At 40.1% G+C, this 27269-nt stretch overlaps 2 protein-coding genes across 10 annotated transcripts; one reads left to right on the top strand and one right to left on the bottom strand.

The window, feature by feature from the left end:
* Positions 1 to 1266: 1266 nt before the first annotated feature.
* LOC131679069 (protein deltex) lies at positions 1267 to 11211 on the top strand. 2 transcript variants are annotated; one of them, XM_058959626.1, is made up of 5 exons: positions 1267 to 1866; positions 1930 to 3302; positions 3373 to 3581; positions 10117 to 10259; positions 10323 to 11211. In XM_058959626.1, exons 2-5 carry the CDS (start codon positions 2063 to 2065, stop codon positions 10621 to 10623), a joined length of 1893 nt encoding a protein of 630 aa, XP_058815609.1. In that variant the 5' UTR covers positions 1267 to 1866; positions 1930 to 2062; the 3' UTR covers positions 10624 to 11211. The 2 variants fall into 2 exon arrangements, with proteins under 2 accessions (XP_058815609.1, XP_058815612.1); XM_058959629.1 differs by having other exon boundaries at positions 1276 to 1380.
* A 1260-nt stretch (positions 11212 to 12471) lies between these two features.
* Positions 12472 to 26968, bottom strand: LOC131679031 (lysoplasmalogenase-like protein TMEM86A). 8 transcript variants are annotated; one of them, XR_009303793.1, is made up of 6 exons: positions 26469 to 26953; positions 13744 to 13913; positions 13375 to 13681; positions 13058 to 13315; positions 12906 to 12994; positions 12472 to 12828 (listed from the first exon to the last, which is right to left on the bottom strand). XR_009303793.1 is itself a non-coding variant. In XM_058959557.1 (6 exons), exons 2-6 carry the CDS (start codon positions 26505 to 26507, stop codon positions 12797 to 12799), a joined length of 786 nt encoding a protein of 261 aa, XP_058815540.1. In that variant the 5' UTR covers positions 26508 to 26824; positions 26953 to 26968; the 3' UTR covers positions 12472 to 12796. The 8 variants fall into 8 exon arrangements, 6 of the variants coding, with proteins under 6 accessions (XP_058815540.1, XP_058815549.1, XP_058815590.1 ...); XR_009303791.1 differs by having other exon boundaries at positions 12886 to 12994; positions 26469 to 26952; XM_058959557.1 differs by lacking the exon at positions 12906 to 12994 and having other exon boundaries at positions 13078 to 13315; positions 26469 to 26824; positions 26953 to 26968.
* Positions 26969 to 27269: the final 301 nt, after the last annotated feature.

Genomic DNA, 27269 nt, shown 5'->3' with positions numbered 1-27269 from the left:
AACTCATCAAATTGTCTCGGAAGTCTGTTTTTTATTGTTACGGGACCCTATGGCAATTTGAAAAATGGAATTGGAATGGAATGGCCACTCACGGGCCCCGCGGGAACCTGCTCCGGAATGTCCGTTCCGGGGTCAAATCACCAAATGGTTCCAAAACCACGAGATACAGCCTACTGATGCAATTCCAAGAATTTTGATACCTATATTGCTAGTATTCCATTGAAGTTCGCAAATAATACCCCAGCACTGGAACCTGCTTCTGGAAACCCGGATTCCCGGGAATCGAATGAAGTAACTCGATTTATTTTTACCAAGTCCAAAAGTGGATGAGTTCCTGAATCCAAAATGGCCAAAAATATCGAAATCGGTTGGATATTACGTTATGTTACGGATATACTTAGTTACGGGCATTTTGGTTTTGTGGGTACCCGGGTACCCACGTCGGCCTGTTACGTAGTAAAAAAATTCAGGAGCCCCTCCTCACTGCCACCCTTACTATATCAACAATATTATTAACCCAAAAGCTTGACTTATGGCGATTTCGCTTGAACCTGAAACTGAGTCAGGTTCTAACCCCAACCGCTGTCAGTTCATACATTTTGACAGCAGTTGGGGTTAGGAACTGACTGAGTTTCGCCTCAAACAAAAACCACATTAGTGAAGTTCTAAGATGTCACAAAGTTTCAATTTCCAGCTATAGATAAAACGTAGGAATTTAATTAATTGAAACTTAAAAAGGTACCCGGGTACCGCGTCGGACACACAACGGTTAAATTGCCCCGGGTTGTTTTTATTCAAAGAATTTTGTATCAAAATCACAGCCTTACTAAACGCACCCGGCTATGTTTGAACATCCTTTCAGCTGATGGTGCATGAAGGCAAATGCAATCATTATTCCATTCCTACACTACACCACATGTAGCCCGTAAAGCATAGTCGAGGGTCCGTTCGTGCATGTACTGTAGCGGAATACGCAGTCACGCAGGTGAACTTGCTTGTCGCATCCACACAAGCATATTATGGCTATGCGCACTTGATCGTATGTACCGTTGAATCAGGATTACCTCCATTCATGACACAGAGCATGCATGCATTGCCCACTCGTCACTGCCACATGCAATGAGCAGCGACACACACACACACACACGTGTTCGTTCGAATTTAAATACCCTCGTTGAATTCATGGTCGTATGATATGAAGCATGGTGAGTGCAGTCTGCTTCGTGGTGTTTGTTTCATGTGCACTGGAACCTCAGATTTATGCGCGGGTGGCTGCGGTGGTGATCCTTTCGATCGAGCATTAAACAAAACAAGTGAATGGTAGAAAAACACTCTGTAGTGCGAAGTGAGAAGTGATGGAAACCATTCACTGCAGAGCAGGTTTGAATTTTGCTGTTCTGCATCATAATTGCGGGCACAAGCTGCTGTGTGTGGTGCATGAGAAATGAATCTCGACTCGCCATCTTGATTTTTTCGACTCACTTGTGCTGCCACTAGCCACTAGCCAGTGGTTACGGGGAAGTCAATTAGAAGTAGGCTAAATGTGATTGCAATTTTTGGAGCCATTTTCCGCATCAAATGGGCCTAAAATAGATAGATTTGTGTTCAATTTGTGATAGAGATCGATTGTTGCGCAAAGTTTGATGAAGGTGGTAGTGGTTTTCAATAAGAAAAGTGGACTAACGATGGCATTATCAACAAGTGGGAAGACAGGGTATTTATGGAAGACGGGTGGTTATTAAATGGTGGATTTGAGTTTTTAATTGCTAACAGTGGTAATCGCGTTCATAAGTGCTCTCATTTGGTTGTTTCCTCCGGCTGTTTGAAAGAGAATAATAGGTTGAATGAACCCGATGATCTGCCGAAGTAGATACATTTTCAGATTGAACATCCTGTGCTGTAAATGAGATCTACTTTATTTTCTTGTAGTCAATCATTGAGGTGCGCGATGCCAAAGCTGATGGATAGGTTGTCTATCTGAGAATAAGGCACACAAAATCGAGTAAGCAAGTGTTGAAGTAGATCAGTTTGGATCAGCAAAATTGATTGACAAATTGAGGGTATGACGAATTCTGGCCATGCAGTGGTGGTATGGGAGGTTGAGTCTCACGGTGGCAAATGGCTTCCATATAGTCCTGCCGTGTCACAGCAATTAGAGCGAGCTTATGGGAAAAAGCTGACGCGTGTCCTGCTGAGCGATGCCGACCCAACGTTGGAGCAGTACTATGTTAATGTGCGTACTATGACACAGTGCTGTGAGGATCAAGAGTTCGCGGTGACCAATGTTCGCAGACACTTTTATAAACCAAGCTCCCCCGCTGGAAAAGGAACCAAATGGGAGTGGTGTGGTTCGTCTGGAAATGACTGGCACAGCTACACGATGGAAGTTCAGTGCGTGATCGAGGAAGCTTGGGCCAGAGGTGATCAAACAATTGATCTTACCAAGACTCATCTCAATCTACCGTATACGATAAATTTCCTCAATCTCACTCAAATCCGACACCAGAATGGACCACTTCGAAGCATTCGACGAATACAGCAAGCGCCTTACCCGTTAGTTAAAGTTCCAAATCATCAGGTCATCACCACAAATCTCGTCGTTAGTAATGGTGGACCAAATCTTCCGCCGAAACCCAATCATTTAGTAATGACGCCATCAACTTCCTACGCGACTTCTGCAGTACAACATCAGCCGCATCCTCTGATACAGCAGCAACAACAAAAGCCGCCTCCTTCACAGCTACAGGTGAAATCCAAATCACAACCAGTATTGTGTACAACCACTTCGGCTCAGCAGAAACGGTCAACAAAAGCATTGAAGATTAGCAAGCAACTGGATGTGGCACCGGTTACACCATCTAATCTCGCTCGTCAGATCTTGCACAATTTGAACATATTCGGAACGAAACATCAGCACCATCAAGCAGGACAAGAATACCCCACTGGTCACGGTCACACTGGATCTATTCAACAGCAGCTTCAGCAGCAACAGTTCCAACATTGCACCAATCAGCAATCGCTGCGTGGTCAGACCAAAAGCCGAACAATGGCATTTCAGCGGCAGCGCAGTAAGTCCCGCAGTCGGGGTGAATCACTGATCGAGACCGATTCGTCCAGTATAAATTCTGGACGGAGGCCCAGCGTTGACACCGTATCCACATATCTCAGTCACGAAAGCAAAGACAGTAACAGCCGTAGCAGGAGTAACAACTTAGGATCCGTTTCGGATTTGCTGAACTGTTCGATGGGCAGCGACGATGTGTTTACCTCGTCACAGCCGAACATTCCTGGAGCGATTGTTGGTAGGTGGAACCATTTTAAACTTATCAAAAATTTCGCATGTAACAAGTTATATCCGATTTGATTTTTTAGGTGTTGATCCTGCTAGCGATATGATATCCCGTTTCGTACGGGTCGTAGAACCACCGCAGTGGCCCCACGCTCAACCATGTCCGATGTGCATGGAAGAGTTACGCCATAATAACCTCAATCCGACCGTTTCATTGTCACGGTGCCAACACTTGATGCATCTCAACTGTCTGAATGAGTTGATTCTGGCCCAGAAAAAGGAAACTCAGAAGGTAAGATGATTTGTTGTAGAGGTGTTACTGAATATTTTACTTTGATGGGGATACGGAGCTTTCGTTGGTAAATCCTAAGAAACGTCAGATAAAATGTGTGCTAATTGAAATTGATGATAGTAATTTAGATCAAGAAAAAAAAGTTTCTATAGATTTGTCTTCATATGGTTTATTTCAAACCAAATATTTACACATATGTGCACAATATTTACAAAAACTTATTTACACCTTATAACAAAAGTATTACAATGAATTGTTCGTCGAATGCCAACAAACAATCACCGTGTTGTCTTTGGAAAAGATGGGTCAATTAAAATAAACAATTTCAAGGGCTTGGAATCCACTATAGGAGATTGATAATACTATCATCTCCGGATAAAATAAGCCTAGAGGCATCCGGCGACTGCAGCCAAGAATTCATTCACTTGGTTGCTGTTCCCGTATCATAAAAGACAACAGAAGAAATTTCTTCTCGGTTTCTTGCATATTTTAGATTTTCTAATGTTAAACAGTCGTTTTTTTTAGAAATTTCTCGGATTTATTCATACTAAATATTCTTATTTAATTTTCTAATAGCTAGAATAATAACAAACGCAAGTAAAATTGCTAACAGGTCTGTCATATACAGTATGATTTTTGTGTGGTTAAGATTCAACTGAGAAACTGAGTATGGAGTCGCTATCTCGACAAATATGGTGAACATTTGTTATTCTATCACAATATAACTGACAACCCGAGCAAACGAAAAGCCCATAATAACCTTATCCTCTTGGTCCAAATTTACCTCCACTATATGATGTTTTGATTGTGTTTGATATTGGTTTTATTGGGTGTTGGTGTTTGTGATATTTGGTACGGACCATATTTGGTCGGTGATAAGTCAGACCGGACTAAGTGACAAAATATTGATTTCGAGAAAAACGAGTTTAAAGTTCCAATTGCAGCATCCTTTACATTATGATTGGAAATTAATGTTTACCATAATTCTTGTTCATTATTACATATTTCAAATCTGGCAAAAGTCGAATGTAGCTGACGAAATTCTTTATCCAGTGGTATCATTATCTCATTTTTTTATGTTTTGCGACTTAGTCCGGTCTGACTTAACACAGACTATTTATGGTCTATCAAAGAGATGTATGATGTGTAATTTGCTCGGGAATCACTCCTCGCGCCGGAGATCGTGTGAATTTTTGCTTTCGTCAACAAATGTGTCAAAATATCCGCTCCATTAGCAAGAAAACCGAAAGCAAAGTAAAATGGAATTGTCAGCAGATCAGTTAGCTCAAAAAGTACGCTGTGATACATTTATTACCTCATTCTCCGAAGGTTTTATTAATACGGATAACTCGTGTGATTGAAAGTAATTTTTCATGTGCAAATGTTGGTTTTTATTGTCGGTGCTTTATCCGGACTCCATTAGTCGTATGAGTGATAAATGCAATGCCGCGTTCACAGGTGCTCCGCTTTCCCTGTCAATTTGTCATCAATCTGTAGGTAGCGGTTTACCCTCTACTTGGGTTCTTCATTTTTCTACCTCGCGGTCCCTATATGACAGGGCGGCCAATTTGCTTCTACTAAGAATTTCGGATTTTAGTATTCAAACAAACAGAGCAAACAAAACAAATAAATAATTACTTTTGCCGTATTTATTTTCTCCAACTCTCCCCGGCTATTACTGCGGATCAGATGCTGCTGGTAATGGCAAAAAGGCGACTGTTTTTTCCAACCGGCTGGGGCTACAACGGCCGAGTTTATCCGGTATATCGTTGGTTTCTTCGGCAGCGATACTTTAAAATTAGCTAGGGAGATGAGCTTGGTTCGTTTGTTGGAATCTCCCTGGTGATTGGGCGAACTAGCACCGGATCGTCTACCCCCTATAAACAATCCCAGAAATCGCCGTAGTGAGCTTCCCAGGGAGAATATTTGTCCGCCTGTTTCGTTCTTTTTGGCAATAAACTTTGGACAAGAGGTTGGCTCGCTTAATTGATCCTCCAAGGTGAGAACGGACGATGCTTCGGAGCTTTTACTTTGAGCCGGGGACGCGGGTGGCCGAATAGCGTTCCATTACGGCGATCTTGCACCACATTTGTAACCGGACCGCGAATTTTACCGTCGCATATGCACATTACACAGAACAGGTTAGTCGTGGCGGTAAATTGACCCGAAACTTGCGAAACTACGCCTGTTTATTCCCATGGTTGATCGCTTCTTCCGCACGATGAGCACAAACGGTCCGCCTTCCATTACTACCGTCGCTACACTTATTTGTACCAAAAATAGTGTTCACAGATGGGGAAACGAACAAAAGTTTGCAACGAATTGTAAACGGTACAGAACAGTGCGGTGGTGAGCTCAATCCCCGTCAAACCATTCGGAATTTGGTTCGGAACCCTGAATGTAGTCAGTATGGATTCCAGCTCATTCCGAAACCGATTGAGTCGGAATCGGTTGTTGCATTTGAGCTGGAATCCATACTCACTCCAGTCAGAATTCCGAACTGGTTCCAGAATGAGTTCAACTGGAATGTTGCTTAAACAATACACTGTACGGAGGATTCACAATAATGAACAACAAAAATATGTTTTTATTTTTGAGACATAAGCTTTAGGCTCGTTCGGTTATGAACAACAATTAATTTTCGGAACTCATGAAAACCTGCTGTGTTTTGGACAGGCTAAGGCTGTTCGCAGCGCTGATGTATTCTATATGGGCTGTTCTTCTTTACATCACCGACTAAAACAGATCGAACGCTATGCTGAGATGCAGTTCTATTTTTCGAGCACTTTTTTGGATCAGATTTAAAACAGCTCGACTATTCTGTTTTAAATTTTCCACAATTTGAAACACGAATAGAACACTGTTCTATTTTTTTTTCATTAGTATGTGTGACGACTGACAGCAGAAAAACAATATGTGTCACGAAAGTGATAAACAATAGCAAAATCAAATAAACAATATTTAGAACAGGTCGCATTGAGACAACCGTGTTCTAAATGTATTTTGACAGATCTAAATTATCCGACGGCTTGTCATTTTGAAACAAATTTGCATCTTAGCATTGCGAACAGCCTAAGTATTGGGCTACGGATGCGACGGTACTTTGTTTGTTTCGGGAACTTGTCACAATTTATGGAAAATTCTCTCTCGTGTCAGACAGTTTACGTAGTTTTATCTTTTATGGCAACAAACATGTAATCATTGACCTGAACAATAGGGAAGGAAATCATTGTAGAAGCAGCAATATGTCTACATTCGTTGAACTGATCATTCTTCATTTCATGAGCCGTTCTTTAAGGCAAAGATTTTCTTCGCTTCTTTTATTTGACCAAAACTTGATTCAAGTTAATACAGCAGGATAAAATGTTGTTCGAGTTTGTTCAACTTACAGCGTATTTCTACAAGATCAGAAAAGTGTTCTCTTTCTACGCGACGCACAGTGGTGTAACTAGCAAATTCTTGGCCAAAATTATTTGGCACGTTTATAAGCCTTATTATGTATCAATTAGCGATATCAAATTATATACGAGTAAATGATCGTATTAATCCTCCTAGCACTGTAATGCAGAGCCGAAAATAAAAATAAATTCTATTTTCGCTTTGATTTCTTCAAATCAGGCGATGATATTGGGGTTAACGGTTGTCAATTAGACGGCTTGGCATTTAGAGTTTTGGATTTTTTGAACGCTACTCGTCAATACTCGTCGCGATGAAATGCGCCTAATTTTTCGTTTGGGGCAATTAAGTTCTTCCACTAGCTCTTCTTCAAAATTTTGCATTTGACAACGATATCTCTTCGTAAACCTTTTGATGCTTCAGTCGATATCCGGAAAATAACACAGTGTAAATGATAATATGTCAATGATGCACAATTTTACCAAAAAAGGTACTACGACAAATTGAAAACCAAATTTCATAACACCGTTAGCCAAATATTTGTAGATGATATACATAAAACCGTGAATATACTTTCTAGACCATGTTCCAAAAAACCTATTCAAGTATTCAGTATAAAAATTTATAACGAATACAACCTAAACGAATGAAGATTCGTCTAGGTTTAAATGGTAACCTGTGTGCGTGAGTATTCGTGAAGCAAGATTCAAATAACACAATATTTTTTTAATTTAATGATCACATTCCATTGAACTACCTTGATCCCTATCTTTTTGCTGTGATAACTGCCCAAGATGCCAACCCATGTGGCTATATTCACTATCAAGGAGGATCGATGGTGTCAAACGAGGACGTTTTTACATTTTTTTTATAAAATCAATTAAGAATCAGTCCGAAGTTTTAATATATACATAGCAGTACTACGAAATTTCAAAATCAATTACCTATTTCTGCTTGCATTTACCGACTCCGACATTCAGATTCAACGCCTCCCTCATTAATTCACTATCCAACTGACTGAAATTTCATGCAGAATCGAATGCTTGAGTACAGAGGAAACATAAAATCATTCACCAACCAAAGCATTCATTTGTTATTATGGGCACAGTTTGAAGGCAGAAGTTATAATCTTCTACATTTTCGAGCTTAAGTGAACTGCGTTATCTATATCCGGTGCACTTTTGCTCAATAATCTTTCTCACAACTAGCATAGCAACAAAATTCAGTTTGCTTCTGAAACCGTACATGTCCGAATCCGAATGCGCTGTGTGGGGAGAACGAATGACGAGGGAAACGAACCAAAAATTTCATTTATCGCAACGGGCATGAATTGAATTTCGTTTTCTTTCAAGTTCACGCAGGGATATCAATTTTTTTAAGCTCTGTAGAACGTATACGTTCTTATATTTAGAAAAATGGGTTCATTCGGTTTATGAAATAGAAGGAGAAATTTATTCTTCATTTAATGACCCAATTGTCATAGTTGATCGGAGAGATTAATAAACAAAAGTTCTTATTTTTGAATTATCCTGATTAAATAAATATCCAGATCGCAATGAAACGGAAAAATACTTACAGAGACAATAAATAAATAACTGTATGCATTCATAAATCATTTAATCAAATTCTGCTGGTCACTTGAGGAATTTCTGAAAAGTCACAACAAAGGTTCTGTTTCGTATTTTGCCTATACTTCAGCAAACACATACTAGTTTTGAGCTGTTGTAAAAACGGTAATGTAATTGATTGGGAATGTTTCATTCGTGAAACGGGACGAAGATAACCCAATTTACTTTGTCCTTTAAACGGAAGTGCCCGACAATTTTTAATATCATAGAAAAAAATTACGCTTTTCAAACCCATTTCAATAAAGGGATCTATAACATTGTGGAATAATGTAATTCAAAGTTAAAAAATGTATGAAAAAATGTATAAAAATTATCGATTGACAAATCTATGTTGCTGAAGTCATTCATTAGGGGATGGGTTGGAAAACAATTTAGTGGAAAAGTATTGGCAAAATCACAAAAAAAATACTATTTTGGCCAGGATTTGGTAGTAGTTACTTCTCTATGCGACGCAAACACCGTCGGAAAATGAGTGTCTTTAAGAGATACGTCAACATGATAATTTATGCCTACCGTCCATTATTCCAATCATCCATTATGCCTAACGTCCATTATGCCCAACATACGTATGCCTAATAGGGTACACCCAAATCAAAGATGGTCAGTCAAGATTTTGAATGTTTTTGGATGAATCTTGGTAGAATTCCTCTATTATTGTTAATTTCCGATTGGATTGTGTAAAATCTCTCGCTGTTTCTTTTTGTTAAAATACTACGCAGTTTATTTCATCTTCATAACATAAGAGAGAAATAGCTAATTATGTAATGTTTAAAATAACTTATATTCCTTGCCATAACGATTTATGTCCGATTCTGTACAGTGTCCTCTACTAGATACGTGCCAAAGCTAGCACACACTGTCTGAGAATTAAGGTAAGATCAAATATATATGTATTATGGAGTAATTGGTACAAAAATGGTATACAATTATCAAAGGCAGAAATCATTATATTTCATATTATATCCCGCTACGCGAAGCAAAAAAATGAAATTTGGAATTCTCAATAATAAATAATATAAATATTTCCTAATCATTCCTAATTCCTAATAAATGAAGTTATATATGTAAGCAGATTTGAAATTTATTTTATGGGTTTCATTATAGAGGTTCAAATTTCAGCTTTGAAAAATACGTCTCAGTGTACCTTATCGTAAACTTTCTTTGCACTTTCAAAGAAAATTTGGGAACAGTTCAGAGAATACCGAGGCCGATTTCTTCGCTCAACACACATGTTTGACACACTGGTATGCATGGTTTAAAAGGACGAAGAAATGTGAAATCTTACTGCATATTCAAAAATAATAATTTACATAAAATGTTTGGTTATCGTAAGCTGTAAAATCATCTGGATCCCTATGTATCCCGGACCCTGTCTTGTCACACCTTTCAATTTTTTTTTAATTCGTATATTTGAGACGCATCGATGCGTGTGTTTAACAGAGCCACATGACCTTTTTGGATTTAGGAGAGTACCTGGAGTAAACAGTAACCAACTCCCAATCATATTACAGACCCTTTACATCGAGTGCCCGATCTGTATGTCGGTCTATGGAGAGAAAAATGGCGACCAACCCCCGGGAACAATGTCGTGGATCGTAATCCCAAGAAGTCTACCGGGACACGAAGGTCAAAACACAATTCAGATCACGTATAAGTAAGTTTCACTAGATCTTACCTTTAGTATCAAATAATTTCGAAATCAATCATCATTTTTCAGCATCGCATCTGGCATCCAGGGCAAAGAACATCCCCACCCAGGAAGAGCTTTCTTCGCTGTTGGATTTCCACGAACTTGCTACCTTCCGGACGGGCTGTTGGGGCGGAAAATCCTGCGCTATCTGAAGATAGCGTTCGACCGACGGTTGCTGTTTTCGATCGGCCGCTCGGCTACTACCGGCCGGGAGGATGTCGTACTGTGGAATAGTGTTGAACACAAGACGCAGTACTCGATGTTTCCGGATCCGCAGTACATGCAGCGATGCATGCAGCAGCTGGTTCATCTTGGGGTTACTGATTAAGAGAAGTGGGTTGAAAGGTTGTGTTTGATTTTTATTTTATCGGAAACGTACTGAAGCGATAAGACTGTGTTTTGTGGGCAGTTACTCATGTGAAAATTTTAGATGAAGTGATAAACAGATAATTCTTCCGTGAAAAAAAATGTCTTCCTGTGTTATATGACAGAAAAAGTAATTATTAGCAAGATTGATAATTTCATGTAATCTTCACGTTGATTAGAAACAGTAGTAAATAAAATCAAGCCAACGTTTAGGATTGAGAAGAATTTGTGCCAATAAAATTCATCGTCGAATAGGTATATAATTTACACAGAAACTTAAGAAAATTTGTTTAATGAAAAATATCTCTTAGAGGTTATGATCATTCTATCTGCATTGCTTTTGTAGTAAAAAATGGCTATATTTAGTCTAATGAGAATATAAATATTTCTTCCAATAGTCTGTAGGTTTTTTTTAGTAAAGTTCTCGTTCCATATGTACAAAGCGCTAATGCATAACTAGAATTCGTCTAGCAAAATGATGAAATAAGATTTTTAATTTAGACTTTATGTTCCTTCAGAGTTTTTAACGTTGCATGGAATTTTTTTTCTCGTTTGAATTGTATAGAAAATATTCTAAAATAGTTGAAAAATAAATCAAATCAAATACAGTGACAGTTTTATTAATTTACGAATAAGCCTATATATTTAATTGGATCATCAAAGCATGTGGCGTTTTTTTGGTTTTCAGCTGGTGGTATAGATATGAGTCGAACGTTTTTATTTGATTTTGTACGAAAAATAATGAATAATTGTTTGCTTTGATGGACCTTCCTTTTACTAGGTTAGTTTTCAAAGATGCCGTGGAAGTGGAAGTCACTGTCAAGTAAGATCGGATATGACAAGAGGACCCTTCTACATTTTCGTAGAAAATCAAATAAAATCATTCTGACAGTTTGAAGGATGTAAATGCTTATGGCTACATTTAGAAAGTAGAGCTCAAATGATATAGGGTAGACGTGTCCTTATTCATCTCATTAATCAGTATGTCACACTATTTCGATTGTAACTCGGCTTACAGTGATTGGATTGCGCTTAATAGGTATCAATACGCCCCCTTATTCATCCTACCATTTACCTAATGCGTTGAATGGAGCGAGCAGACACTGCTCTATATCTAATGTATTCAAATGAGTGGGATGAATACAGGAGCTACGATGAATTTGGGCACAGTAACCCCCACAGTAACAGTAGTAAGGCATAAAAAATTGAGTAAGAAAACTACTACACACTAGAAAACAATTTACATATACTCGTGCCTTTTTTAAATCTTTGTAAGGCCTTACAACCTGCTCATTTTGAAGAGGTAATAGAGAAAAGGTGGCAACGCCTTATAAAGGATTAAAATATTCAGAAAATTGTCTATTTCAGCGATATTGAGCTTTTTTCTGAACGTAATTTTACGTTTGTTGAGGCCCAAAAAATATCAAGTATTGTCAGTAGCCATGTGGTTACTATAAACTATTTGTTACTACAATTGTAGGTTGCAAAAGGCTTGTAAAAAGTTAAAAAAGAATGCTTCCTTCAATAACCCAACTAGCAGGTGAGGTTAACAGTAATATATCGCTCGATTCCTGGTGAAACTACTTTAAACAGTGTTTCCAGTTTTCGAATCCGCCATTGGAGTTATTCACCCTTATTCTTGTTTACGACGAATGCGAGATTCGTTCGAAAGCGATTCGAACGAATAGTAAGTCCTATTTCGAAAAACTGCAGAGGATATTTCTCGGTTGATTGAAATAAACTATAATCAGACTTGTCGGTGCTTCCAGACCTGGGTTTGGAAAGAGATTCGCATTACAATGTCATCAAAATAATATAGCAACCATTCTCCGGGGAACGATCAAACTGTATTTACCAAGAGTAAAATATTATAAACGACGAACAACATTCACAGTCTCATTGTCTACAGTTGTTGATATTTGCTACGTTTCTATGAACTCGGTAAATATAACATCTAACAGAGAACTACGTTCTACCTATACATACGTGGTGGTGTTCCGTTTAAGAGGTTGCCGAAAAGTGCTATGGATTTATCCTCAACGTTTGAGGGAAGATGTTTGATCACAGTTACAATATGTAAGTTTACGTTCGGTTACAAACACTATGTGTTCTTATTATTACTGTTATTTTATCACTCACTGCTGTTCAACATTACCAATTGGTTCATCTAGAACAGGGGAAAACACACAATATTTAGAATGCAGTACAGTTATGTTACGTTTACAATGCTGTGTAGATATTCACAAACGTATCGTTGTTGATGCTGGATATTGTTCTTGTAGTTTGACGGTAGTGTTAGGATGATTGTACGTACGGTAATATGAAAGTAATAGCTGTGGGAATAGTTTAGATTTATGTGTGCTCACAGACGATCGTGTGTGTGTTTATGGCATTACCTAGGTCAGTTTCTTCGTACCATTTTGGCGTTGATTTGGAAGGTTGGTTGATTTTTTCTTGGCTACCGACGACTTCGACGGGGCAGTTGTGGTTCGATCAATTACGCTCAGTGCAATTCCGAATTGGGCCAGATAGTAAGTGACCATAATGGCAATTTGGGCGTTATTAATTGGGGTGTAGAATTTGTCAAATGCTATAATACTGTCAGATATGACAAACAGTGCACTACCAATTCCGCATATCATTCGTGTGGTGTTCTAGAAAACGAATCAACATAATGCATATATTCAAACTCGTCACGCGTCTTCAATCTTACCTTAACGGTATCAATTCTGGCCCATGATCGCCAACACATGGTGAGCAGGAGGGCACCGTAGATTGGAAGACAAATCTGGATGATTAGAGGCAGGTTGTCGAACATGAGAACGACTGCAGCAATACCTAGACCATACAGTGGTAGTCCCAGCCAGGGCTTTAACGGCTTGAAACCAAATGCTGATATATAGAATATTTGTGCCACTCCAAAAGCGGCCATGCCCGCTTCAAACATATCATAGTTGAGAAGGAGATCACCCAGGCAGGAGAAGACTAGTCCAATCAGGATCCACTGTTTGTAGCGGTAGCTTATGAATCGGAAGTCAACTATTAGATCGAAAGTTTGTACGGGTGATTTCAGTATAAATACCTTTTTTCCAACTTGAATCCTGTCAAGAAGACGAATATCCACAAGCTTACTATTGGTAAACATTTGAGAACGGTAGATGAAACGGACTGTCGTTCGGTTTGCCCAACCAGCGTGAAGTACAGCACCACGGTGATAAAAAATAAGACCATCCGAGGTGCGGCAACTTTGACCTGAAAAAATAGGGAAATTCGAGGATGATGAGTACTTTGGTATATGTTGCACTATCCTGATGTGACGATAAATGCAGAGACGTCTTATCACCAGTCGAGGCCACTGTGTACTATTGAACTCTTATTATTAACCAGGTTTGAGGCTCTTTTTACATTCCATGAAAATGCGATGTCACTTCAAGGAAATGATTAATTTCGTCATACCACGTTTTAACCGGGGACAACCGCCCCTCACCGAAATATTTTATGTATTGGAAAATAAAATATGTTCTTCAAAAATGTGCCTAATGTTTGAAATAGAATTTCCTTTTGAAAAAGTTATCTTCTGCGAATACTTTATATCTTGCTTGTAGTAAAAATTGGCGACAGATCTCGGCCCCTACCGGTTGGCCTGTTTAGTAGGCTAGGTCCCCCGCCAGGAACTACATCGAGTAGATAGCGACGAAGTTGGGAGCTAAATGGCTCAGGAAAACAAGCGTCGATTTCGGGACAAATCCACCGCTGGCGAATTGACAGTCGGAGTAGGGTAGACTCGCCACTGGGGACCGAGTATTTCGTTACAAAGCTGACAGCTAATTGGCTCACTAAACGGACATCGGGACCGAGAGAAATCCTGCGGCCGCTCAAGGAAATGGGGAATGCTCAGTCGGTGAGTTCACCTCCGGGTACTATCTGAGTAGATTGCTGAGCTGAGAGCTAATTAGCTAATGGAAACCGGAGCTAAATGGCTCAGGAAATCAGGAGCACGTTGATCCCAATCATTGCGACATATCACAGCAGCTCTTGTTGCATAGTTGTGTCGTGTACCTCCCGATAACGGTAATAGAGTGGTGGAGAGTGTACTGCCTATGATCGCAAATCAGTCCCATAAATATAGGAAATCCCACAGAAAACGGAACAAATATGCGATCATGGGTAGTGTAGGCAGCAGAAACGGATGCAGGACGCCCAAACCGACTCATTTGTCGGACGAACGCTGGTTGTTGTTGGAATAGACACCATAACGCTTGAACCGTGAAGGGGGATAGGCTGACCAACGCAAGAGCCGATTGGTGATCTGACGTCGGTGGAACTGTATTGTAACGCGGAGGACTTCTACAAGGGCTGAAGCACTTCGTGTAGACAGCACCGTTCCAATTCCGAACGCCGATGAGCTGTCGGAAACAGTAGCGAAAGTATTTGACATAACAATGCCAAGCTAATTAGAACCGAGGAACTACCGGCGTCTAGCATATTGATGGAAAGAAAGGCTCAACATCCTCCGGGCTGCCTGCCTAAAAGTCAGAAAACGCTTTGAGAGAGCAAAATCAGAGGCAGTCAGAGAAGAGCGTATGGTGATATTCCTAGCGGCCCGGATCGCTTCTAAACGTGAGATAGTTCTGAGCAAGTTCACCGGCTATAAGGAGCTGTACAGAGAAGAGAACGCCCCTGAAGCAATCCTTACCGTGTCGTGTTGGCCAAGATCGAGCCAGCTGAAAGGGCGCTGATAAATTGGAGACTATCATGGAGCGTCGCTTCTCGAAGCACGACCGGATGGCCGCCTAAACCGTACATCGATGGAGACGGTGGAAATGTTGATGACAACGATGGGTTCCTTCAACACGTTATATGTATGACAAATTTACCGGAAAGATAGTTAGATGTCTGTCTACGCTGTCGGATCCATCGAGTTAAAAATGAAACGCCTTTTGGCCACCTTGCAGGCCAAAGAAAGAACAAATGTGGTAGCAGTAGAAAAATGAAGAAATTACTCTATCTCCCACTGCTGCAACAGTACGCACCGCCCAACCGGAACTCCTATCACCCTGGCCGGCTCCACCATACCCAACATAAAGGAACTCAAGATTCTCGGCGTGTCCTTTGACAGAAAGCTGACGTTCCTCTCCCATTTTCGTCACGTCAAAAGGGACTGCGAGAGCCGCCTACGACTCGTGCGATCGACTAGTTACGGCCACCCGAAATAGAACAGGATTACTGGATCAACATCGGCAAGGTTCTGGAGCCGGATCTTCTATGGAATCGAAGCCACCGGACTCCGCCGCAACAGCCTCGTCACCATTTTGGCCCCAACCTACAACCGCTCCATCAGACTAGCATCCAATCACCTGCCAAGTACTCTTGCCAATGCCGCCTGCGTAGAAGCTGGACAACTCCCCTTGCGCTGGCAAGCCGCCATCACCGCCAAGCCCTCGGCTGCCTCGGAAAAAACTCATGTCAAGACAGCATGATACACGAAATAGAGAAAGAGCTGCACCGAACTTACACCGGAGAGGTCGGTTCCGACAGCATGAAGTAACAAGTTACTTTACGCTTGTCCGGACAAGCCGTAGACTCAGGTGATTCGCATTTCTAATGCCAAAAGACCCTGACTCCTACGTTAGCAGACAAAAGGTTAAGTCGCCGGTGAGCTCTAAGCTTGCATATATGATCCTTCCACGCTTTTCTAAATTTTCTCCCTTCAACTCCTTGCTCTCCCTTGAGTACTATGACTCTAAATATTGAAAAATATACTTCACCTTCCAGTCCCTTGCTAATTAAATGCCGTAACAACTGTTGACCGGAGAGGAGCTAGCACAAATAGCCCGATTGCACTCAGCGCAAAAAAAAAACCCTGGTACAAGTCCAACATTCCAGCAACAGACACGAGAGTCCACCTGGAAGACCTTCCGCCGGTCGCTGTTAAAGCCAGCTTCAGGGAACTTCCCAGTACAAAATACAACAACCACCACCACCATCACCGACGGATCCAAGACAGCGAGAGGTATAGGAGCCCAGGATTCAACGTATCCCTGCAATTGCCGACCAAGTGCTCCATCTTCTCCGCAGAAGCAGCTGCGATTGCATGGAGCTTGTATTCAAAACCGCCAAACCAGTAAATGGTGGTCTTTTCCGACTCCTTATCGGTAATCACCCCCCTTCAAGTCGAAAACTGCTGCCACCCCTTTATCCAAGCCATCGAAAGCCACAGCGACACGGAAGTCACCATCTGCTCACTGCGGTATCCAAAGCAACGAGACATCGGATCGACTAGCTGCCTTGGGAAGATCCAGCGCACGGATACTGTATCAAAAACCCAAGCAGTAGACGTAATCAAAAACTTCACCAACAACGTAGCTCAGCACGTCTCGAGCTTTTGAACAACATCCTGGGGACACACCCAGAAGATAAAAGGTTATACAACCAGATGGATCGACAGAGGCTCTAGAACTGAACAAATGGTGCTCTCCCGACTAAGGACCGGTCACACCAGGCTAACCCACGCTCACACTATCACTATCACTATCACTATGTCCTTTCTAAGGGACGCCGGCTTTTATATGAACAAATCTAAAAGAAGACAGCCCTCCAAACAACAGGCATCCGGGAGAACACTACCACGTACAACCGCGGGCCCTCCACTGCACTCTGACCGGGTGCTGGGGAAGGTTTATCGCGGCCCATCAAAACCCAACCACCCAGAAAACAAACCACAACCACAACAAAGCGGGCCCTCCGCCAATCCCCGCCCTGGCAGTTGGGAAGGTTTCTCGCGGACCAACAACATGAAATCCATTCCACCCGGGGCCCTCTGCCGCACCCTGGTTTTGTGCTGGAGAGAATGCACGTGGCCCAGACGAATCAAGCAACGGCAACACCACCACCAATAAAAACCCTCAAATTGAAATCGAAAACAAAATATAATAAACTGTAATTAATATGTTTGACACATTTTCTACGGGCAAATGACCAAATGGTTAAAGCCATAATGAACAAAAAAAGAGATTGGAAAAAGGTTTCGAAAAGAAATGGTCATAATATATAGAAAATTACGTCGAACGATCTAGAAGAACTGCGCTATTTTTCTCGTAAGAGGAGAAAAATTTACGTAAAACTATTTTTTCTCCACTAAGAGAAAATTGTTTAAGCCACATTTGCGCGTTAAGAGCATAAAACCTACAACTAAATTAGTTATGAAATTTGCGTTTCGATTTCCTCTATTCTGAATCCGACACTAACACAGTGACAGTACTAAGCTAGCGCCGGGTTGACACTATCTCTAAAAACGAAAACGTTATTTGCGTTTCTGAGCAATTCGGCTCTAGCTTATTCCGGGCACTAAGTTTGTGTCGGATTCTGATGATACGAAGCCGAAACGAAAATTCCATAACTAATTGATTTTACTCTCTGGTCCATGACAACTAAATAGCGGTAGTAAATCATGGATTCACAACGGTTATATTGATGGAAAGTCGTTATTCGTACGGTAGTGCGTGTCTACAGGTTCGTGTCGAACAGCAAAAGAAAGCACATGGAGATCGTTATTCTGACGACCGCGAAGAAGAAAGTAAATGGGAATGTACCAGTGACGCTATCGTCCTTCACTCGAGAAAAGAACCTGCTAGCGGAGGCGTATCTTTGGAGATTAGCACAAGCATACTGATTCTCTGGTGAGTAAAAAAGAGTTGAAGAAGAACCGGGAGCTGTCATGCGAAGTCGTGCGTATAAGCTGGATAAGCAGCATGAGTTGTTTCCTGGACGAACAGAACGTGCTAAGGATGGAAGGAAGAACCATTCGAGGAACGTCGCGCGTTCCCGTTTATCCTGCTGTAAAGACATCCGGCAGCAGATAAGCTGCTTGAGCATTACCAATAATAGGTAGCCCATGGCAACCTGGAAACTGACGATAAGAAAAACAACGGAGGCGTACGTTTGGCGCAAAGTGAAGAAGTTCAGGCCGAAGAACCCTAGAATGGCGCCACGACCAGTGTCTCGCGTCTCGTCAAATCAGCCGCCGTTTAGCTAGATTTTTGCTGATCGTTAACTCCTCTCGAGCTCACTCATAGCCTGACGACTCAAGCCCGTTTGAAGGTCATACGCTATTTCGTGTTCTGCAGAGACAAATCATTTTTTTCGGGCAACGGAACGATTTTGCAAGCATCCAGCCAAGAGGTCGTAAGACAAATCCGAGCTGAAACTACGGAAGTGTTCACATAGTCCATGACCGACCAGTGACCGACGATGAACGACAAAGTACTGCTAACTGTACTCGCAGAAGCTAAGGATCTGATCAAATTATTTAAAACTTTTCAAATTGGGCGTGAAGCTACGTCAGCGATAGGCATTCTGTTTATCTTCAAGAATCCACTTCATCCTCACCACAGTCTTTAGCGTCAACAATCAACAATGCATAGTCAATGTGGTGGTAAAATCATCTTGAGCAGCATCCGCTTAGAGACAAATTTTCAATGACGGAATTTGCCATTCATTTAAAGTACGATTTACACGATGCGTGAGCGCACGCAAGTGGAACAGAACGTCAGCGATGCGTCACTAAAAATTGAATTAAAAATTAAGGAAGGTAGACCATATACCCAATGAATTAACAGCCTAGCAAGTTGAATGTTCTTCCGTTTTGTGCTCCCTTTCCAACCGATCGAGGTTTCTGCACGAGCAAGCAAAGCGACGTGAAATTAATACACTGATATCAATCAACCTTTGACCACTGTTTTGCCCGATAAATTTATTTTCAAATCTGCACCCCCTGCGTAAGCATATATGAATTTCCTTGATAACTTACCATCGTACCAATATCAGGGCCCGCCATTATCAGCTCAGCATGCGCTCAGATTAGCCTGCTCTTTGAAGCGAATTCAGTCTATTCTTGTACGAATATCAATAGCTGCTAACGGCTGATACTGGCTCTGTACAAAGCCGGTTTTTTTTAATTTCACGCTAATCTCCACTGTATGTATGTTCCGGTTCGTGTGCGATTTGTGCCGAAACTCGGATAGATTTTCTCTAATTTATGTACACTTTTTATGTGTTCAACAAAATTTTAACGAAAATGCTGCTAGATAAACGAACTATTTTTTACTAATACGTAGAACATGAGATAAGATCAACATTAATAATGGTGTAACTTTAAGCACTAACAGTCATCCGAAATTCTATTATAATTGTCTCAACAATGTCTGATTTCACTCACAATAAATCGTTTGTTTTTATGTTTTATCTTTCTACATTTAAATCAGTGCACAAAAATAGGAAACAATTCCAATTCAAAAGTCAACGACTAAACAAACAAACATAATAACATAAAAAATCTATTCATTTGTGTTTTGATTGTATTGCACCCTAGTAGATTCACGAAGATACCGTAATTGGTTCACAGCTCACATGCGTGTAGTTGATCTTGTCAACTTAAACTGCAATGATTATGCACTTTGCACATTCACCATCGTATTGCACTGACTGCACACAAGAGAGGAGAATAAGCGGTGTTGCGAGCGAGAATGGAACTAATTTGACCCGACCAGTGCAACGTGTCAAAAGACACTGAATGATTTGCGGGTTGGAGCGAGAGGCGCAATACATACCAGTTAGCAACACAACATATACGGTGAACTGGCTTAGACGCGATCCACACGTTCCGTCATCGGTATCGAGCGTCAACGTAACGTTAAAATTTGTTCAATATACTGTTTATCTGACATTTATACACGTCTTCAACGGTATGAAACAGTTTCACGTGTGTCTCTTGGTCATAGCTTTGAAATTATTTTGACGGGGGCGTGACGTTGACGTTCTTAGCCGATCTCAAAAATGTGTCGTGTCGTGTGAATTTAGTTTGCAGGGTTGAAATGGAAATAGTTCTTGAAGAAGTTTCATTTATGTATTATGTTTTAGTGCTATTTGTAAATTTACGCATTTGGTAATGATAATGGTAACTAAGTATTATTGTTTCAACAATTTGCGTGTTTTGAAAAAGCAGCCGTGTCTTGAAAAGACACTCGGTAAAAACGGTAGATGGTAGATGGTGCTACCAAAAATTAAAAGGGGGGGAGGGGGGAGGGGGTAGGGTGTAGGGTCCGCTTTAGGGGAAAACCTGGAATTAAAATATATTTTTTGCATTTTGCTTGAATTTCTTCATAAAATTACATTACATTCGATCATATTATTATTATTTGGAATAAGAAAAGAAAGTTTTGTTTGATACGGGAAAACTATAAATTGTATTTTGCTGCACCAGGAAAAGATTTAATTCTTGCAGAAAATCATTAAAAAATATTCCAACTTCACTGTAGTAGACTGAAATTGACACGAAAATTACTCGTGACAGAGGTAACGTCATCATTAAAGAAAAATATACTGTTTTGCTGCAAAATTTGATCCTTTTAGGACCAAAGCCGTCTCCAGACCACTCGGGGCTCCTGGACACGACTGATGTTGCACTGCAAAACTATACGAAAACTATAAAGTATCACATCACAGAGATAATTAATTTCACGATATTTGCTATCCAAGGTTTCTAAAGGGTATATTGAAATGACAATTGTAAACAGAACCTTGAAAGTCTAGAATAATTCCGTTGCATTGCTTTCAACTATATTTGAAGCTAGCTTTATACTGGCTGATCTAACACGTAATCTGACCATCATAGTTACATGGCGTTATTTGAGGATGAGGAGTGTCTCGGTTACGAAGAGTGAATGATGGAGTATAGTCTCCATTCGAACACCACGGATAAGATCAGAAGAGCATTTTTGAATCTTCATGGTGTGTGTAAGACTGCTTTCCTTGCTAATTAAAATTACCTGAATAGTTTAGGCAGTACAGTTTTCATATGTTAAATCTGCATAGCGAAAGTTTTAGGATATTCTATGTCCATTGATGGCAATAGGATTGGCTCATGGGAGATGATACGATTTGTAACCTCGGGGGTACCTGGGGTCCAAAAGGGAGTAACTCACAATTCGTACATCCTATTCTTATCTTTCGTTTTAGAATTATGGTATTTTTTGGAAAATTTATTAACTACCCAACAAACAACGAAGCTGAACAAGCCTTTGATACAAGAGAATAAGCTGAACAAAATGTGTCCGAGCAATTATCCAGCTAAATTGTTTGTTGGGTAGCATCTAGTGCTTTATTTGATCGTACCACATTAGTTCGAAATTCGATCGCTGGGGCGGCGCTGTTATCATCTTTTTAATGAAACTAGACGACAAAGTTGTAGGTCGGGTAATTATATCTTCTGAAGATAGAAACTTTGAAGCTTCTATAAATTTCGAAATATGACGCATTTTTGAAAACATAATCTGTTAGTTAAAATTTTACCCATAGCATGTTTATTTTTAATTTAATTATGCTTAATTGTTCATTGTATTGCTTCAATATGGAATTTTAATCTACTGTGAGGAGAACACCAAAATAATTACATTATCATCGTCAAAAATATAGTTTGGCCTCTTATTAATTCACAATATAAACACGCTTCGCATTTGAGTACCGTAAAAGAGTTGCGGCATGTTTCTGCAACCATTAAATAGTTGCTAAGAAGCCTTAAAATATTTATCCAGAAGAAGGGTTGGAGGAAGACAAAGTAAAAAAATAAATTTGTTTATCTTTTTTATGATTTCAAAATTTAAAAAAAAATGTATCTTGCTCTGCTGTTTTATATCGAAGCTGTTCTTATATCACTGTAATATGTTCTTCAGGATCTAGAAATATGTCTAATAATGATAGACAATTTGATAAAAACAAGCACGCTTTGGGTAACAATTACCATGAAGATCATATTCATTCATATCATAAGCACTCTATCTCGAAATGTGTAAGACCTACAATGTTTGCATCTTGTAAAAATATTTTTGTAATAAAATAGCCTACAACTTTCTCGAAGACATCATATTTCTATCTAGCTTTATTAAAAATTTAAGTGCTGTGCACAAGATGCGATTCTGGTACATTGAAAATGTAGCCTGTCTAACGAGCACCAGGAGTGAATTTCAGATTTCTAGATTATCAATAATTTGATCTGAAATATTTCCACAAAGTGTTGTTTGTTTTTACCCCCGCAGATGAAATATCGCTTGGACTGAAATACATATATCAATGTAGCAAAATGTACAGAGCAACGAAGTAAATGAAAGACAACAGTTTTACAATAATACGCATTTTGATTCAACTGATTTTCTATTTAGATTAATCACAAAATTATTGTTGAACGGATTATTAACTATACAAAATACACTAAGCTATATTTCTACTTAGTGGAGAAAAAATTTGGGCAAAAACTATTGTTTCTCCGCTTTTTTTTAAACTTTTAAAGTTTTAAACCGCGTCTCCTCAGAATCCGTCACTAACTTAGTGACATGACTAAGCTAGCGCCGGATTGACGCTAGCTCCAAAAACGAAGACGCTAATTGTGTTCCTGAACAAACCCCTAGTCAAGTGTGATGCCCGGCAAGAAAAGCAGCTAATGAGAACTAGAGAAATCGAAACGTTTGGTTTGGTTTATCAAGCTGATGAAAGATGCACTATGCTGTTTTTCTCCTTAGTTGAGAAAAAACATGGGTAAAACTATTATTTCTTTAAATTGACCTACGGTTGTCACGGTAAAGACTGACACGTCTATCAATACCAGGACACATGCTAGTGAACTCGGGTGATTCGTAGTTATGCTCATTATCAGAAGACAAAGATTAAGCCCGTACGATATTAACCCTGTTCTAATGACCCTGCCACATCTAGTTTTCCGATCTGTTTACTTCACATCCTTGCTCTCACTTGAGTACTATGGCTCTAATTTTCATAACTTTCCCTACCCAGTAATCTCTAGCTAATTGAATGTCGTTAAAATATAAAAAAGAAAATGTGACTAACATAGTCGAAATAAAAAAGGGAAAAAGTTCTTATTTATTGTTATTGACTTAGTCCGGTCTGACTTAATACCGACCAATTCATCCTTAAAAGGACTGTTTGCTGGTAACTAATGTAGCCAATACCGTTTTTACTTGAAGTAAAACTGAATTAGGTTCTTACCGAAATTTTTGTCAAAATGTATTTATTCTGATTGCAGTTAAAAATCGAAATATTGAACTTGTACCTTTCGTATTTTCCCCTATTTGCAGACGCCAGTTGCGCTTTAGTTGCACACGCTGAAAACAGGAGAAAATCGAAAGGCGCAAGTTCCCTATTTCGATTTTTAACTGCAACCAGAATACTGACTGCAGTTTAGGTTGCAACATACCCAGTTTTGTGGTCAAACAAAAACGACAAAAAATGTGGTTCGGTCGAGAATCCTATGAAACGACTTGAAATTTTAGTTCATACAAACGGTATAAATCAGTAATTCGCCATCTCACTATCTGTTGTGCCATCCTCGCGCAAAATCCTTCATAAACGAACGATTCCCTTCCGCAACTCATATCAAATAATACCTTTGAAACACGGCATTTTTTTATCATTTTTGCGATGCAGATGAAAGAGCCGCCTTTTGGACAATAAACGAAAATATTTTCTCATCCATATAGCGTGGCTTTCGTCTAGTGACAGAGTTCCAAAATTTCTGGTGCGTTAATTATTAATAATTTACGGAATATTTGCTTCTAATGTTATGATTCACTGGTAAAGGTACTCAATTTATAATTAAAACCGCTGAGGCAAATCAAGTCAATAGGATTTTGCTAATTCAAAACTTTCTCTATTATGAATTCGTCCTAACAGGTTTACTGAAACTATATTTTGTAATTCGGATCGGGAATCATATGAAACGATTTGAACCGTGACGACACGGCTCATGCGCACGGTATAAACCAACAATTCGTCATCTCGTTTCTGTTGCGCCACCATCGCTTGGATATATGAACGGCAAATTCCTTCCAGTATGCGTAGACGAACTTTTTCTTTCCGCAGCTCATGTCAAATGAGGACGTTTGAAACCCTCAAAAAAATTTATCAACTTTGCAATGCATATGGAAGAGTCGCATTTCGTACAACACACGAAAATATTTGCTCATTCTCTTTACTTATTTTTTTACAGATTTACAGATTTTTCGATGGTGTGCTATTAAAACCCACAAATAAAAACAACAATTATTATTAGCAATTGTCTGAATCGATTGATGGTCAAATTATGAAAATCCATCAACAATCGCAAGTGAAAGTTTTGTCCGTTTTCTCACAGTTTCGTAATGTTTTCACAATAATACGGATTTTGGACTAGTGTAGTCGAAATATCAAAATGAAAGCAAAACTAACAATTTTTACGTTGAACTTTTCTCTGTATTTCCAGCTTCACTCCACTCGGTCCATTGCTACTTGTTACCAGCCTCGCAGTCTTCGAAGGGTCCGCAGGTCGTCCTCTATCTGGTCGATCCACCATGCTCGCTGTGCGCCCCGTCTTCTTGTTCCTGTAGGGTCGCCTTCAAGAACCGTCTTCACCGGGTCGTCATTTGACATTCTTAAAACGTGTCCAGCCCACGGCAAACGTCCTGTTTTTGCGGTATGCGCGATGGATGGTTCCTCCAGCAGCTGATGCTACTCATGGTTCATTCGTTTGCACCACATTCCGTCTTCCATCTGCACGCCATGGTACGCAAAACCTTTCGTTCGAAAACTCCAAGGGCACGTTGGTCCTCCACGAGCATACTCCAGGTCTCGTGGCTGTGGAGGGCCACCGGTCTAATCAGTGTCTTGTAGATAATCAACCTCGTGTGGCGGCGAATTTTGTTCGACCGGAGCGTTCTCCGGAGTTCGAAGTAGGCCCGATTCCCCGCCAAGATCCGTCTCTGAATTTCTCTGCTGGTATTTATGTCGGCGGTTATCAGTGACCCCAAATACATGAATTCGTCGACCATCTCGATTTCGTCACCGTCAATCCGAACTCTGGATGGGAGGTTCACACTGTCGTCTCTAGAACCTCTTCCTCTCATGTAGTGTGTCCTCGAAACGTTGATGGCAAGTTCAATCCTCCTGACTTCAGCTTTCAGTCTGATGTACGTTTCCGACATCGCCTCAAAGCTTCGTGCCATTATGTCAATGTCGTCGGTGAAGCCAAGAAGCTGGACGGACTTCCTGAAGATCGTGCCACTCGTGTCGTCCACTAACGCAACGTTGAACAACAGGCTTGATAGATCATCATCTTGCCGTAACCCTCTTCGAGATTTAAAGGGACTCGAGAGTGTCCCTGATACCCGAACAACGCACATCACTCGATCCATCGTCGCTTTGACTAATAGTGTTAGCTTATCCGGAACACCGTACTCTGCCGGAAAACCGTATCTGCCAAAGCTGATCTCGATAGATTGTGGTAGTGCCCCACGTCAACATGTTATCAAGAGCGACTGTACAACGCTGGAGTGCGGACCACGGAATACTATCAAGACTTAAATTAATGACAATCAGCTGTGGTTAGATGTAGGTAATTAATAGCCGCTTGTTTTTTCGTACACTGCACATGGGACAAGCATACAAAATGTTCGCCATAGTTTAAAATTAAAAAAATAACATCTAATTCCATTGTAAAACAATTTCAAATTGTAATCCATTAGTTTGAATAAATGTGTAAAGAAAATGTGGAACAGGCAAATTGGCACCTCGAAGCTAACTCAATGTGCCTTATTAAATAAACGGAAAATTAAATGGGACAGACATGTGATTACTGATTAGTGTCTACGGGAGAATATTTGATGAACCACTCCTGCGAGTTTTCCGCTACTCCAAAGAATAAACAAACGGCTGGAGTAATTACTACACTAATCATAGTAATCTATTGACATGAAGAAAACTTACCATGTTTTTCCATTCCGAGTTCTTGAGGAAAAGTGCCATACAACGTTACCCGGCTTGTCAACCTTTTGTTATCGCTGACTTTGTTTATTGATCCAGCATAAATCACAAGATAACGAAAAAATTAGGTCCACTATTTTCTCAATACATAAAATCGATTAGTTTGGATCTTTTATTCACACAATCAATTCCGGCTCAATTCCTTCCGCGCCGTTTGGCTATGCAGCGATGAATAAATAACTCACTTCGACAGTGCTAATATGCCTAATTATGCACTTTTAACTAGAATGTCGTTTTTCGCCAAAATCGGCTTGTTGGAAAATCAGTATCACTTCATTGCGTCGATCGTAGGAGGAAAACTGAAAACAAAAACAATGCGAGAGCCCTTTTAACACCGTTGACTCAAAACCTTCGAGAGTGATAGCGATTGAATAAACTAATCTATCCGAAATGAGAGTTAAAAGAATGTCAGAGAAAGAAACGGCACCTTGTCCTAGCTGTTCTCTCGTGATGCTTGCTTCAAATGTTCGTTTGACACAGGTAAATTTGAATTTCTCCAAACGAAACGCATGATAGGTAAAAACAATTGTTTCTTGTCAATGTAATTGGTATTAAATCGACTGTTATGTTTATACCACAAACTTTTGAATTTTGAATAATTATTCAGTGTTGCAGCCTAAACATCGGAATTATTTATTTTTGAAAACGTGTGAACATTCCGATACATCCCGAACTCGTCCCGAATACTGCTACAAGAGCGCATGTCTGAGTTTGGTTTCGGCATGGTCGTTACTGTTCTAAAAG

This window comes from Topomyia yanbarensis, chromosome 1 (assembly GCF_030247195.1).
Source record: "Topomyia yanbarensis strain Yona2022 chromosome 1, ASM3024719v1, whole genome shotgun sequence".
Lineage (NCBI taxonomy): Eukaryota > Metazoa > Arthropoda > Insecta > Diptera > Culicidae > Topomyia > Topomyia yanbarensis.
This window is presented reverse-complemented; position numbering and strand designations above follow the sequence as displayed.

Excerpts from the sequence above, each read along its gene's own strand:
- LOC131679031 (XM_058959557.1), bottom strand. The coding sequence starts at position 26,507 with ATGGCACTTTTCCTCAAGAACTCGGAATGGAAAAACATG. Across the intron at positions 13,316-13,374 it reads CCAGAATTGATACCGTTAAG|AACACCACACGAATGATATG; the intron begins GTAAGATTGAAG and ends TTCGTTTTCTAG. Across the intron at positions 12,829-13,077 it reads TCCAAATCAACGCCAAAATG|ATGAACCAATTGGTAATGTT; the intron begins GTACGAAGAAAC and ends CCCCTGTTCTAG.
- LOC131679069 (XM_058959626.1), top strand. The coding sequence starts at position 2,063 with ATGACGAATTCTGGCCATGCAGTGGTGGTATGGGAGGTTGAGTCTCAC. Across the intron at positions 3,303-3,372 it reads CATTCCTGGAGCGATTGTTG|GTGTTGATCCTGCTAGCGAT; the intron begins GTAGGTGGAACC and ends TTGATTTTTTAG. Across the intron at positions 10,260-10,322 it reads ACAATTCAGATCACGTATAA|CATCGCATCTGGCATCCAGG; the intron begins GTAAGTTTCACT and ends ATCATTTTTCAG.